Source organism: Mauremys reevesii, linkage group 6 (genome assembly GCF_016161935.1).
Source record: "Mauremys reevesii isolate NIE-2019 linkage group 6, ASM1616193v1, whole genome shotgun sequence".
Classification (NCBI taxonomy): Eukaryota; Metazoa; Chordata; order Testudines; family Geoemydidae; genus Mauremys; species Mauremys reevesii.
In genome coordinates, this window is record NC_052628.1 from 94,904,649 (window position 1) to 94,920,564 (window position 15,916).

At 42.6% G+C, this 15,916-nt stretch overlaps 1 protein-coding gene across 4 annotated transcripts in view; it reads left to right on the top strand.

Annotated features, from left to right (window-relative positions):
• The window catches only part of VPS13A (vacuolar protein sorting 13 homolog A), a 303,373-nt gene that overhangs the window by 82,142 nt on the left and 205,315 nt on the right, over positions 1-15,916 (top strand). For all 4 annotated transcript variants that reach the window (XM_039545239.1, XM_039545242.1, XM_039545240.1 and 1 more), the window contains 5 exons: positions 1,413-1,614; positions 1,707-1,821; positions 4,696-4,832; positions 12,480-12,612; positions 13,848-13,965. In XM_039545239.1, coding sequence (XP_039401173.1) covers positions 1,413-1,614; positions 1,707-1,821; positions 4,696-4,832; positions 12,480-12,612; positions 13,848-13,965 — 705 coding nt within the window. The remainder of the gene's footprint in view (positions 1-1,412; positions 1,615-1,706; positions 1,822-4,695; positions 4,833-12,479; positions 12,613-13,847; positions 13,966-15,916) is intronic.

Sequence of the window (15,916 nt, forward strand, 5' to 3'; positions counted from 1 at the left end):
CAATGGTACCTGCTCAGTCAGCACATGAGGATGCTGTTCCTTCAGCGAGTACAAAGATGCCCCTCCTATGACTTCTCCTTTTATACATTGATAAAAACAAGTTAATTATTACACTGCAGACATTGTTAGATACCACCCTTATTCTTGTACCTCCTAGTTAGAACAAAACATCCTTATCTATTATTTGTCATCCCATCCTAATCTTCCGAGAGGTTGGTGTGTTCCTGTATCGTCTCTTATGAATGTGTTTGTGTAATTACTTGAGAGAGCTGTGTGTCTCTATACTATCCTCTCGGGTCAGGGATATGCTTACTTGGTTAGCCAATACCTGGTGTGTTACTATTCTGCCATGGCCAGGCATACGCTGGTTCACAGCCATTGGTTCACACAGCTATGCCTATATTAAATACAGTAACTCCTCACTTAACGTCCTAGTTATGTTCTTGAAAAATGCAACTTTAAGTGAAATGATGTTAAGCGAATCCAATTTCCTCATAAGAATTAATGTAAGTGGGGGGAGGGTTAGGTTCCAAGGAATTTTTTTTGCCAGACAAAAGACATTATATACATATACAGTGTAAGTTTTAAATAATTGTAAACAATTTAATACTGTACTCACCAATGATGATTGTGAAGCTTGGTTGAGGCGGGGCGTAGCGGGGTGGGGGCGTGGGGGCTTGTTTGCTCCCCGGCTGGAATGCTGGGGAGGCAGAATGAGGCAAGACTCCTGTGCTCCGACCTTGCTCCCCGACAGGAGCGCCGGGCGGGCAGAACGGGGCAAGACATCGCATCCCGACCCTGCTCCCCGGCAGGAGACTTGGGTAGGCGGAATGGGACAAGCCCCTGTGCTCCCACCCCACTTCCTGGCTGGAGCACCGGGCGGGTGGAATGGGACAATTCCCTCTTGCTCCCCAAGAGCACCAATTGAGGGGGAACCAAACAACATTATAAGGGAACATTGCAGGACTTTAAAGGAGTATGTTCTCTAATAGGTCAGCAACCTAATAACGAAACAACGTTAACTGGGATGACATTAAGTGAGGAGTTACTGTAGAGAGAGTGAGTCCTGCTATGGACTAACTGTTCTTGTGGATCCTGCTGATGTACTGGTAATATGCTTTCGTATAGTCCTTTCTGACGTGGGAGTAGATGAAAGTGCTTTGAGGAGATGTTAATATTACACATCAGCAGGGTCCATGTAGACAGTCCATTGTGGGCTAGTGCCAGGTAGATTCACTCCACAGCTTGTCGCAAATTAAATATAGACAATTCCTTAGACTTGTTTTAATGGAGGAGGAGATTTGTTCTTTTAACCTGGCACCTGCTACTTATCTTGTAGTCTATAAGACATCTGCTGTTTATTTAAACATTCAATTTAAATGTAATTTCTATACTGTTTTCACTTTATACAGGTTTGAAACAAAAATAAGCACATTTGAAGTTACAGGCATGTCTCAAGAAAAATTCATACCCTGTCTGCTATCTTCTCGAACAGTCCATTCGGAAAACAATACATCACTTTTGAGCATAATGTTTGAGACCAATCCTTTAGATGAGAAAGCTGATCAGAAGCTTAGAATTGAATCACAACCATTGGAAATAATATATGATGCAGTAAGTAAAAAATATGTTATGAAGCATTAGTCTTCTAAAAATCTGATGTAAGCATTAATTTTTTTTATGTTTATTATATCTTATTTTAACAGAGGACTGTGAATAGTTTAGTGGATTTCTTCAGGCCTCCAAAAGATGTACATTTAGAGCAACTGACCTCAGCAACTTTGATGAAGCTTGAAGAATTTCGTGAGAAGACATCGACAGGTGAATGTTAATAAACATTTTCAGTGATGCAGTTTTTGATAAATTTTGGAGACTTTTTTCTTTTAGCTGAATTTTTAAAATAAACTTGTGTTGTAAATGTATCATAACTGCTGATTAATGTATTAATTGCAAAGAAACAAAAATAGGAAATGTTTTCATATAGATACCCATTTACTGTGGTGATGGGGGCCATATAAGTACTAAGATGATTTAAAGTTTTCCACAAAAACATGATAAGATGAAATTTAAATAAAGAGCAAAATGTCAGTACAATAAAAGGGTAAAACGATCACTGGTTTCAGAAGGTTTTGAGATATGTTTTTTAAGTTATATAACATTTTGGCGTTCATTGAGTACAAGAAATGTGCCCTGTTACCTTATATAATTAATACATACAAAGTTTTTCTTTGGAAACAGAGTTGTTGCATACCTGACACAAACCCACAAAACAAGGAAATGAAAAGTTAAACCACTTAACAGTACATACCTTCTACTCCACACACACGCGGGTACCTTAGGATCAGGGTCCTACCAAAATCATGGTCTATTTTGGTCAATTTCATGGTCATAGAATTTTAAAAATAATAAATTTAATGATTTCAGATATTTAAATCTGAAATTTCACAGTGTTGTAACTGTAGGGGTCCTGACCCAAAAGGGGATAGTGAGGGCATTGCAAGGTTGTTGTAGAGGGGTTGTGGTATTGCCACCTTTACTTCTGCACTGCCGCTGACGGCAGAGTTGCCTTCAGAGCTGGATGGCTGGAGGTTGGCATCTGCTGGCCAGGAGCCCAGCTCTGAAGGCAGTGCCACCGCCAGCAGCAGCATAGAAGTAAGGATGCTGCTTACTTCTTATGGTATTGCTACCCTTACTTCTATGTTGCTGTCTTCAGAGCTGGGCCTTGGGCCAGAAGCCACCACTTTCCAGCTGCCCATGGCCACCCTTACTTCTGTGCTGCTGCTGACAGTGCTGCCTTCAGAGCTGGGCGCCTGGCCAGCAGCCACCACTTTCCAGCCACCCAGCTCTGACGGCAGCGCAGAAGTAAGACAATCTTTATATCTAGTAGTAAAAAATAAAAATAAATATGCACCTAATGGGAGGGGTGAGCTTGTATTGAGGAACACAAATCCTTAAATTTGTGAATTCATATTCCAAATATTTTGGATCGTATTTGTGGTTTCTTGGCTTTTTACTGCTGTTTGGAACCTCATTTGTCAACCCATCTTTTGCTGCAGGAGGCAATCGACTCCCCTTCAGTACTCCCCTTTCCTCCATTTTTCTTCAGAAAATGGTTCATTAATAACATTATTTCTACAGTAACTTTTCAAATTGGTTTCAACACAACATGTGCTGAGTGGGCTGCCAGATAAACACATGTGCCTGAGTACAGGAAGTGCCTCAGTATAGGAAATGATGCACAGGGCCTACTGGGGGTGGAAAGCAGGGAAATTTCGGGTCTGCATGCCACAGGTGGGCCTGCCAAACTAAATTGCTCAGGCTTGGAAGCCCTGCCCAAGTGGGGCTCAGGCTTGGGCTTCAGCCCCCTGCTGCCCACAGAGCTCCTGGCTCTGGCTTCAGCCCCACCACCACCCACAAAGATCTGGGCTGGGGTTAATCACTTGCATGGTGGCTCAGACAACTCTTTTAGGACTTCTTGGGTGCAAGTAATCCAGGCCTACTGACTTTTAAAATGTTCATCCCTACTAGAAGCTGTTTGTTGTCCTCAGTTACTATGGGATTGCAAATGACTTTATTATCCTCATATTGTATGAATATATCATCCTGCTTCTTTACAAATACAGAAGATTTAAATAAACACTTCTGCCTCTTCGGAATTATTATTAACATTTTTATCAAGTTCATCTAGAAATGGACCTCTGTCATTGTTAGGCATTCTTTTGTTCCTAATATACTTAACAAAAGAAACAAAATGAAGAGAGACTCCTCCTTGTCCTTAGCTCTGTCAGACATGGATTTTCCTTGTTATCTTTAACTTACATTATCAATTTTCTCCACTTAATGACTTCTGACGTATATTGGTAGCTGTCTGCTTCCCCCTTTTTTCATTTCTAGTTTACAGTCTTCACTTCCCCTCTTAACTACGTTGGTTAATGATCATAGATAAATTAGTAGTTGAGGCTTAAAATTCAATAAATCAAAAGGCAGTGTGTGTATATTTTAAATCTTGTTGTTTTTAAACCAGTCTGATTTATTTCTTTATTTTTTGTGTCATGATTGCTGAATTCTTGGGGCTAGAGATAGTTGACTGACTTTAGGTAATAGAATCTTTTGTAAAAATGATTTGAGAAAATCATTTTATTCTGAACAATGACTCAGAAATTATTAGACTAAGATAGTTATAGTAGATGGGAAATATATTGAGGATTTAAACTTTGATTAAAAGCAAATCTCATTGTCACATGAATATTTTTGTATTGTAATTTAATTCCAGTGTATTAAGCCTACAGTGTCACACAGTCCTCATGAAATTGGCTGTTGTGATCTCTTAGAGAAAGTGTCTTATTTGTCATCATTTATGCTATATTCATTGGGACTGACAAGGTGATTGATTATTATTCATGGGTACTTTGAACACTGAAAAGAACTACATTAATAAGAAGTACATTTATGAATGTGTAACCAGTAAAGAGAATTGAGATCTATCAGAATAAACCAGGATACTGTACATTTGGGATGGTTGACTAAGTTTGATGTGGTTGAACAGTTTACAGTTTCAGCTGTATATTTTAGTAATCCTATTGTAATGAAATTTGTCCTCTGCTTCATACCTTATCACCATAATTTATTTAAAATACGTTTAAAGTCATGGTTTCATATTGGCTCCTTACCTGTCTCAATGTGATTATTTTCTAGGATTATTATATGTTATTGAAACACAGAAAGTTCTCAATCTAAAAATTAATTTAATGGCTTCATACGTCCTTGTTCCACAAAATGGATTTTATGAATCTACGTCAAATTTACTACTTCTGGATCTTGGTAACCTACAGGTACAGTTTCCACTCATGAAATGATTTATTGTGATAATTTGGCTTCTATTTATTGTAGTATGTTAAAAATGAACTTAAATTCTGTAGAATATAATGGATTTATTTAAATGTTCCTATTCAATTTAAATAGTGGTGATTCATTTTAAACTGCTTTCTAGACAAGTCTGGATTTCTTCTCCTGTTCTGAACACTTCTCTAATCCGCTTAGAGTGGATAGAGTAGATGACAAAAATGAGGCCACTTCCTTTGCGAATCTTTGAATGCCGTAAAGTAATGCATGAAAATTGTTCTTAACAGTTTTTAATCCTGGCATCCCTGATGCTATTTTGGAATACAAAGAAACAGAATCTCTCTTACTCTGACATATGTGGTTAACACAATATTTTTAATTGAATACTGTTTGTCCTTTTCCTCCCACCCCTTGCCAATGCTCTTTTCTTGTTCATTATCCACTAAAATGATATGGATTGAATAGAATGATCATTTGAGTATAGGATTTAATCAAAACTTCAAAATATTTATCCTCTATATTAAATGTAATAGATTATTTAAATTGTAAGGAAAAAGCAAGCAAAGGTAAATTAATAAATGTATATCAAATGCTATTAGCATGCTTAACACCATACCAAACTAGGGTGACCAGATGTTTCGATTTTATAGGGGCTGTCTCGATTTTTTGAGTCTTTTTCTTATATAGGCTCCTATTACCCCCTGTCCCGATTTTTCACATTTGCTGTCTGGTCACCCTATACCAAACACAGAAAATATTATTCCTGCCCCAGGATGATTGCCGCCTTATTGAACTAACAGAATTTAAAATAGCATGTTCCCCTTCTTTGTATGTTGGCAACTGATATATATATCTATATATATAGGTGACACTGACAGCACTGCATATTAAGTTTGCTTATCCCATTGTAAGACTGTTTGGCAAAATTTTAAGCAACAGCAAACTATAATGATTTGGGCTGAAATTTTGCATTCTGGGTGTCTGTCTCAGGCTGAATTTTTTTGACTCTTTTAGCTAAAATGGTTTACTTGTTTCTGAGAACAAGATTAGGGAAAAATGTTTTGCCCATATTAAAAAAAAAATCTTAAAATAACTTTGTTGAGAATGTTTAGCACCTCCATGTTTTTGGAATAGGGGTTTGATGTTTGACAGCATGGTCGCCACAGGATGTTCTTTTAGGTACCTGCATGAAAACTTTGGCCTAAGCATAAGCCTATGAAAACTCTGTACATGCTCAGTAGAGACTTGTTAGAGTTTGGAAGTTAAAATCATTGAAGATTCCATATGCATCAGGCATGTGCCACACTAGGACTTCTGAGGCTGAGCAGCACTTCCCTTCAGGAGCTTCACCTGGATACTGGGGGATGCTGTGGCACCAGGCACAGGAACTGACAGCCGGGAGACTGTGCACCAAATAAGACTACATTTTAGTCATGGGTATTTTTAGTAAAAGTCACAGACAGGTCACAGGCAGTAAACAAAAATTCATGGCCTTTGACCTGCAGGCACTGCCCCCACAAGTCCCTTGGCTGTGGTTCCCGGCTAATGGGAGCTGCGAAACCAGTGCTCTGGCCGGAGGCAGCCCACAGAACTGCCTGGCCATGCCTCCCCTCAGCTGCTGAGCGAGGTGTATGTCGCTGCTTCCGGGGAGCCTCCCAGGCAAGTGCTGCCCAGAGCTCACCTCACCCTTTCCCATGCCCCACTCCCCTTGCCCTCTTCCACACCCAAACGCTGCTGCTCAGGGGGAGCATGGGGGCGTGATGGCCCGAGACTGCCCCAGCAGCGGCCAGTGCACCTGGCACAGGGACTGCCTGAGTTGTCCCTGAGCCAGGAGCACGGACCGCTGCAGATTTCTGTGACAAACTCGCAGCTTTATCACTAAATGCTCCCTCTGTTGGCTCCTGGCAGAAATGCAGAGGAGTGGAAATGTGGGAGCAGCAGGAGCCTGTGGGTGGAAGGAAGCAGAGGCGAGAGGAGCTGGTAAGGAGTGTTTGTAAAGGAGTGGAGAGGGAGAAGGACTAGAGCCCTAGCAATAGAGTTGGTAACCACTAATGCACACTTCTGTCCAGAACCTGATACGTAACCCAGGAATCCTGAATCTACATTCCTCTGCTGTGAAATTAATTGGCAAAATATGTGTCCCAGCTCTCGCTCCTCTTCTGGTCCTGTGGCTGTTCTACATAGAAAATAACAGCCTACTACTGATTGCCATTTACATCATTAGCTCAAGTGGTAGAAGTCTGTGCTGTGGATCTTAAGGTCCTTATGCTGTTGACAACCCATGTTGGGGGCAATATGGTTCCACATATAGAAACTAAGTTTTCAGGGTTTTTTTGAAATATAGGAAATTACATAAAAAACTACATTAAAATCATTAAGGTTTCAAAGTCTAGTGCTCCAAAGTTCATCTAGAATGAATGAATCCGTTGTGTATAAATATGGCTGTTGTATATAGGATGGTGGTCTCTTCTGCCACAGATGTTGGATGGTGTGTAGTGAATGAGGCAAGAGATTGCAGCATATGGGTAAAAAAAGTTAACCTAGAGAACTATAGACTGTTCCTCCTCTGCCACCAGACTTCCCAGAATCACAAAGGCTTAACCACTTAAGACAAACATCAAAACGAGAATGTTCACAGTTTACTACTGATTGTTTGTTCCTAATTTCTGGTTGCCCCATGTGAGACACCAAGGACCAGATTTGCAAAAATGTCGAGCACTCATAACTGCATCATCATCATCATCACGGCAAATCCCAAAGGGACGTGACCGCTTTGCTAATAAAACGCCACTGGATTGATCTCTAGCAGGATGCTTAAGGTGGTCGAACTGTATGTTCAGTTTATGCCTGTCACTGGCAGTCTTATTGCACCACAGAAGCTTTTGGAGTCTGTGTGATCACAGGCATTCCTGGATACACACACTTCAGAATTCATTCGTTTTCCATCCTAATATGTACATACTAAGACAGCTGCTGAAACTGAACCAGTGCTGATGGAGCTGGTTGCTGGGTTCAGCTTCAGATATAAGACATAAGAATTGGTCCCTCTAGCCCAGTATCCTGTCTTCCAACAGTGGCTGGTGTCCTGTTCTGTTCTTTCCCTGACACATCTGACAATTATAGAGTGAACCTCCTCTGTCATCCAGTTCCAGCTTCTTGCAGTCAGAGGTTAAGGGGGACACCTAGAGCATGGGATTGCACCCCTGACCATTTTGGCTAATAGCCATTGATGGACCTATCCATCGAATATATGTAATTCTTTTTTGAATCCGGTTATGCTTTTTCCCTTCATAATGTCTCCTGGCAACGAGTTCCATAGATTGTGCATTTAGTGAAGTACTTCCTTATGTTTTAAACCTGCTGCTTATTTATTTAATTGGGTGACCTCTGGTGTGTTATGTGAAGGGGTAAGTAACACTTCCCTGTTTAGTCTCCACACCATTTGTTATTTTATAGACCTCTATCATATCCCCCCTTAGTCATCTCTTTTCTAAAATGAACAGTTGGTGTCTTTTTAATCTCACTTCATAACTTCATAAGGAATCTGTTCCATACTCCTGATCATTTTTATTGCCCTTCAGTACCTTTTCTGATTCTAATTTCTAATATATCTTTTTTTGACATGGGGCGACCAGAACTATACGCAGTATGTGAGGTGTGAGCGTACCATGGATTTATATGGTGGCATTATGCTATTTTCTGTCTTATTATCTATCCCTTTCCTAATGAGTCCTAACATTCTGTTAGCTTATTTGACTGCTGCTGCAGACCGAGCAGATCAGAGAACTATCAATGTTGACTCCAAGATCTCTTTCTTGAGTGGTAACCGCTAATTTAGAATTCTTTCAATTCATAGTTGGGATTCTTTTCCAAAGTGCTGTACTTTGCATTTATCAACATTGAATTTTAGTTGCCATTTTGTTGCCAAGTCACCCAGTTTTGTGAAATCCCTTTGTAAGGGCTTGGCTACACTTGCAAGTTACAGTGCAATAAAGGAGCCCCGGGCGCCCTAGCTCACTCCCTGTCCATGCTGGCAAGGCACGTAGAGCGCTCTGACTCCGCGGCTACAGCGCTGCTGGTACTCCACCTTGGCGAGAGGAATAACGTTTGCTGCGCCTTGGCTACAACGCACGGGCGTCAGTGTGAATGAGGTGTAGGGTTACTGCACTCTGATTGGCCTCCGGAAACGTCCAATAATCCCCTTAAGTCAAGTGGCCACTCATGTCGTTGTTTGGAACTCCTGTAGGAATGCGGAAATGCCCTTTCAAAGCTCTGTTTCTGACAGCTGGCATGCAAGCCATTAGTGTGGAATGCTGTGTGTGTGTGGTGGGGGTCTGCTGCTGTCTGAACTTACAAGACAGCATTCTGACATGCTCTCAGCCCCCCAAAACCCCACTCTCTCTCCCCCCACATACACACAACAAACTCCTTGTTATACTCCAGCCCCCTGTAGTGGGGTGGTGACCCGCTCCAGCCCTGACAGGGTTGGAACCAGCCCTCTGAGAGGGCTGGCAGGCTGGGAGAACAGTCTAGGATGAGTGGGGAAACAGCTGCAGCTATGGTCATGCCCCAAACTGACTCAGCTGGCCTTATAAAGGGACTGCTGGGCTGAAGCAGTCTCAGTCTCTCTGTGTGTTCAGAGAGAGAAGGGCCTGGCTGCTGAAAGCTGAGAGAAAGTACCTGAGGGAAGCAGGGCTGGGGAATAGGGCAAGGGAGTTGTAGGGCTCTGCCTGGTAAACCCCCCAGGCTGCAGCCTAGTGTAAGGCCAGACAGGTACTGGGGCTACAGAGGGGTAGCCACAGGTAGGCCGAGGCAGCAGGTCCAAACCCCTTTGCCTATGTTGAGTGGCTGATACACTGCAGTCTGCCCCAGGGAATGGGGGCTAAGTGATGACTGGCAGTAGCCAAGACTGAGGCAAGGTGGGGATAGTGGGTTGGGAGTTCCCCAGGGAGGGGAGACCCAGATTGGTGGGGTACTGCCAGGGGGCAGCACCCCAGTTAAAGGGGCACTGGGGTCCAGGGAGGAACACGGGGGCCAGAGGACAGGTGGATCACCGGTCTGCAGAGGGTGCTCCGGAGCTGGAACGAGCTAATTCCCGGAAATCACCAGCAGGAAGCGCCGCAGGGGTGAGTCCACTCGTCTACACCCCTCCCCCCCTTTGAAAAGCACGTTGCAGTCACTTGCATGCTGGGATAGCTGTCCATAATGCTCTGCTCCCAATGCCGCTGCAAGTGCCGCAAATGTGGCCACGCCAGTGCTCAAGCAGCTTTCAGTGTGGACAGACTGCAGCGCTTTCCCTACTGTGCTCTCCGAAGGCAGGTTTAACTCACAGCATTCTACATCTGCAAGTGTAGCCATGCCCTAAGTCTTTGCAGTCAGCTTTGGACTGAAGTATCTTGAGTAATTTTGTATCATTTGCAAACTTTGCCATGTCACTGATTACCCCCTTTTTACCATCATCTGTGAATATGTTGAACAACACTGGTCCCAGTACTGATCCTTGTGGGACCCTGCAATTTACCCCTCTCCACTGTGAAAACTGATAATTTATTCCTTCCCTTTGTTTCCTACTTTTAAACAGTTAATTTTCCATTAGAGTACCTTCCTTCTTATTCCATGACTGCTTACTTTGCTTAAGAGCTGTTGGTGAGGGACCTTGTCAAAAGCATTTTCAAAGTCCAAGTACGCTAAATCCACTGGATCACTCTTGTCCATGTTTGTTGACACCCTCAAAGAATAGATTAGAGAGGCATGATTTCTCTTTACAAAAGCTGTGTTGACTCTTCCCTAACATAGTGTGTTCATCTGTGTCTGATCATTCTATTCTTCTATTATAGTTTCAACCAATATTCCTGGTACTGAAGTTAGGCTTACTGGCCTGTAATTGCCAGTATTGCCTGTGGAGCCTTTTAAAAAATCTGTGTTACATTAGCTATCCTCCAGTCATCTGGGGCAGAGGCTGATTTAAGTGATAGATTACGTACCATAGTTCGCAGTTCTACAATTTCATATTATAGGTCCTTCAGAACTCGTCCTGATGACTTATTACTGTTCAGTTAATCAATTTGTTCCATAATCACCTCTGCTGTTGTCTCAATCTGGGACAGTTCCTCAGATTTGTCTGCTAAGAAGAATGGCATAGGTGTGGGAATCTCCCTCATAGCCTCTGCAGTGGAAACCAATGCAAAGAATTTATTTAGCTTCTCCACAATGGCCTTGTCTTCCTTGAGTCCTCCTTTAGCACATGGATTGTCCAGTGGCCCCATTGATTGTTTGGCAGGCTTCTTGTTTCTGGTGTACTTAAATTTTTTATTGTTAGCTTTTGTGTCGTTTGGTAGTTGCTCTTCACATTCTTTTTTAGTCTGCTTAATTATACTTCTTTAGTTGATTTGCCAGAGTTTATGCTCCTTTCTATTTTCCTCAATAGGATTTGACTTGCAGTTTTCAAAGGATGTCTTTTTGTCTCTGCCTCTTTTTCTCTCTTTAGCCATGGTATCATTGTGTTTGTATACATTTAGTTTGCGCCTTTTTTTGTTTAAACAAAGTTTCTGTGTAGCTTGCAGGCATTTTACTCGTGTGACTGTTCCTTTTAATTTCCATTTAACTAGCTTCCTCATTTTTGTGTAGTGCCTCTTTTTGAAGTTAAATGCTATTCTGGTGGGTTTCTTTTGTATTTTTCCGCCCTACAAGAATGTTAAATTTAATTTCATTACAAATTAAATTTTATCATGAATTTATCATCATTTTCTATTCTTGTCCTGCCACTTGACATGGTTTTTAAAAAAGTGAGTATGTATGAAGAATGGGTTAGAAATTAATATTGAAAACTTACAATGCTATTATATTAATCTATGGTAGAACTTCATAATTGCATTGTATTTCAAGATTGTTAACCCACCTCAAAAACATAGAGTAGAAATATAAAGTTTCTAAAGGTAGATGACAAAAATGATTAGAGGCATGGGAGGACTTCGTTATGAGGTGAGATTAAAAAGACGAGGGCTGCCTAAATTAGCTAGGAGATGAGTAAGAGGGGACAGCATGAAGATATATAATGGTGCTGAGGATATTTGGGCGTTTCTAAGTTTATAACTTTTTGTAATAAAAGACCATGAGGATGGCCAAAGAGATTGAAGGGCAAGAAATGTAAAACCTGATAAAAGGAAAATGCATTTCCATGGATTAATTACAAATTGTGTAACTCTGCTACATGTTATCATTGAGACAGAGAGTTTAGTTTGGCAGGATAAAAAATAGATTAGACAGTTGTATGTTTAACAGTCACAGTAACATTAGATAAAATAAACTATAAAGGAGTATGAGCTCTCATGGTTCAGGGCAAAAGTCACTCACTAACTAATAGGAGTTTAGGAAACAATTTTTCCTGTGGGCAGCTTATTTCATAGTGGTTCATTATGGGGTTTCTTGAAAAGTATCTAATTCTGGCTAATACTGGAGGGAGGATTTTGCACTACATAAATTACTGGTCTGATGTGGTATATTAGTCCTATGGATCCTGTTATTTATTAAAATAATTTTGATATTTGACCTCTAATCATGATAGAAGTTGAATATTTGTATGACCAGTACTTTGAAGATTTTTAAACTGATTTTAATTACTTTTTATGATTTTTAAGATGACGAGTAAAAGTCGTTCTGACGTGTCAGAACTCAAAGTAGGACAAAGCACCATTGAAGATATCATGTCAAGAGCTTATGATAGCTTTGATATTCAGCTCAGCAGTATACAGCTACTTTACTGCAAACATCGTAAGTATTCACAAAATGAATTGCTTTTTGTTGAGACAACTGAACAAAAAACTTTTTGATAACCGGTGTGCCAATTTTTAACCAACAATTGAGTTTCCAGTAAATTTTGTTCTTCACTTCCACAGATGAGTACATTCTAGGCCATGATTGCCTTTGGGATAGATATTTTTAAAACTGCAAATCGATTCCCACACATCTACACACAGTGAATTTCCCAAGCCCTTAATTAAGCCTGGCAACCAAGCTGTGCAACCTTAGGGCTGGTCTATACTACACAGTTAGGGTCGACATAAAGCAGCTTATGTTGACCTAATTATGTCTGTGTCTACACTACAGCCTTCCTTCCACCGTTGTAAATGTCCTATTACACGGACATCATAACTCCACCTCCACGAGAGGCATATGGCATATGTTGGTATAGTTAGGGCAACGAAGTCTCCGTGTAGATACTGCATCGCAGGAGCCATGAAATTGATCAGAAAGCCCCCGCCCCCCTGGAGTGCTGGGCTAGACTCTGCTCCCAGCTGGGAGCTGAAGCCCCAGCAACTTCGATTCGTAGGGTGAGAAGCGGGGGCAGCTTTGGACCTGTCTCCCAGCTGGGAGCCAGGGTGAGAAACCTGAGTGGCTCCCCGCCTGCTCCTAGTGTAGAGTGGGGGGCTCAAGAGGCTGGGGCAGCTGAACCCCACTCCCCAGTGGTGAGAAGCCTTGGGCAGCTCCCTCCCCAGCTCTTGGCAGGGAATGGGAAGCTGGGTGGGGGGGGAGCATGCCGGAAGCCTGTGGGGCAGCCAGGCTCCTGGCAGGGAGCTGCCAGCAGAGCTGAGGGACCAGGGTCTCTGCTCCCCACACTGCCCTCTTAGGTTGGTGGAGGCGCACCTGGTGAGGATGTGCGCCACCAGCCCAAGGAGGGTAGTGTAGACATGCACCACTGCAGCAATCTAATATAGGTTGGCTTAGGTTTGTAATGTAGACATAATCTTAGTTTTTAGTTTCTTACAACTGCGTAGACTTTTGAGGCCAAAAGGTCTCAAGGTTACCTAGCCTGGTCTGGGGCATACTATATAGACCAAAGAATTTCACTTGTGATTTTGGCATCTAGCCAAGTAACATTACTCTTCCTCCATTATCCTTCCTTATTCTATACTTCCCCAGCTCCAAAACCCATTTTCACAATGTATTCAGTGTGTTGGGAAAATCTGTTGTGGCATAAAATAATACAACTGTTTTCTTTTCACTAGATGAAAATTGGAAGGAGGCTCGTAAGCTAAAATATTCATCACAACATATCTTGCGGCCTATGGATGTGAAAGTGGAATTTAGCAGGGCAATGGTTGTCACTGATGCAAGAATGCCTAAGTATGTTTTTCTTTCTATTGTGTAAATGTTCACAATAAATTCCTTTTTAAGGGAATAGTCCCTGCACCAAGAAGGACCCAACTATACTATAATTCTTAAATTTCAACCTGACAAGAAAGAGCTGAAGTGTTCCAGACAAATGCAGGTGGTTGGTGATTCAGAGATGAAGACGCAGTGTCTGAGAACTGAATTATAGGTGTTTTTAATCTTTGTAGATAGGAACCAGCCCACTAAATTTCACCTGGAAGTAGCATAGCATCCACAGTGTCTGCCTCTTTCTATTACGGTGGATCAAGGAACAAGATGTTCTTCTTTGAGTGCTTGCACATGTCCATTCCAGTGTAGGTGTGTGCGTGTCCTGAGCACAGTTGCTGGAATTTTTTCCCCTAGTGATACTCATTGGGTTGGCTCCAGCACCCTCTGGTGCCACACACTCATAGAGCCGGTATAAAGGGCCCTGCCGACCCATACCCCTTCAGTTCCTTCTTACAGCCCATGATGGTTGCTGGAACTACTTTTATTGCTCAGGCACTTTTCCTAGTGGTTTTCTCTTCTTAAGTGTATATAGTTATTGTAGTAGTGTGTGTTAGTTTTTAGTAGTTAGTTAGTTGTTGAACACCTCCATGCTCAGCGAGGTTCATCTGTTCCCCAGTGCCGAGGCATACCTGGGCTTCAAGCCCTCTGCTTCCTGCGTCAAGTCGAGGCCATTGTGCAACTTGGACTCGAGTTGTCTCAAGTGCTTGGGGGAATCTCACAGAAAAGACCGCTGCCAGATCTGCAGGGACTTCAAACCTCGCACCAAGAAGGACCAGGAATAGAGGTTGAAGGTCCTTCTCATGGAGGCAGTCCTAAGACCTGCTTCAGAACAGTGTTCAGACTCAGCACCAAGCACTTCAGCTTCAGTGTGCAGCACTCCCCTCACTGGTCGTGAGTGTTGGCACTGATCTTCGTCCACAGTACCCAAGAAGTAACACCAGAAACAGGAGAAGAGCCGATCTCTGATGCCAAAGGCAAGTAGGCATGGGATAGAGTGAGACCCCTGTTGGGCTGCTCTTCCTCTCCAGCACCGCAACAGCCAATAAAACCGGCTCTGGTACCTTCACAGGCCCTGCTGACTCTGGCATCAGAGGTATTGCCATTGGGCAGACAGTGTGCCAGTCAGTTTGCAGCAATGTCTACTTCAGGGGTGTTTGCAGCAGCCAGAGACCTGGTTTTTTGCTACCAGTTCCTGCATCCCAGGAGGTTCAGGACTCTGCACCACCTGTTCTGCAGAGCAGCAGAGAACTATCCCCTAGCCACTGCTTGGTACCAATGCTGTCCTCTATTGGAAAACCCCCTATAGTAGCTTCATCACATGTTTTTTTTTAGGCTGTTATCACTTTAATATGTGGGTGTCTATTAAAAAATTTAAGGACTTGCTCCTCCAGGATGCCAGATAGGAGTTCTCCTCACTGATTGAGGAGGGAAAAACAATGGCAAGGGCCTCCTTGCAGGCAGTCCTGAATGCAGCTGATTCTGTGGCCAGATCAACAGCAATGGCAGTGACCATGTGCAGAAGCGTGTGGCTGCAGTCGTCAGGATTTCCCCAGGAGGTACAACAAACCCTCCAGGATCTCCCCTTTTGAAGAGTCCTTGCTCTTCAGAGCAAAGAGACACTGGACTCCATGGTCTTAAGGACTCCAAGGTGACCTCGAAATCTCAGGGACTATATACTCCAGTGATATCCAGGAAACATTACAGGCCCCAACAGACTGGCTGTTACTTTGTCCAGCCAGCCAGAAAGGACCAGCAAAGGAGGAAGAGCAGTGGGTTCAGGCCTAGACCTCCTCTACCGACTTCAACAGGGCTGATGCAGACCACCCCCAAACACTCAGGGAGCTCAAAGCACTCATTTTGACAAGATGTTCAAGGTTGACATCTCAGTCCCCACAATATTGGATCCAGTTACCCC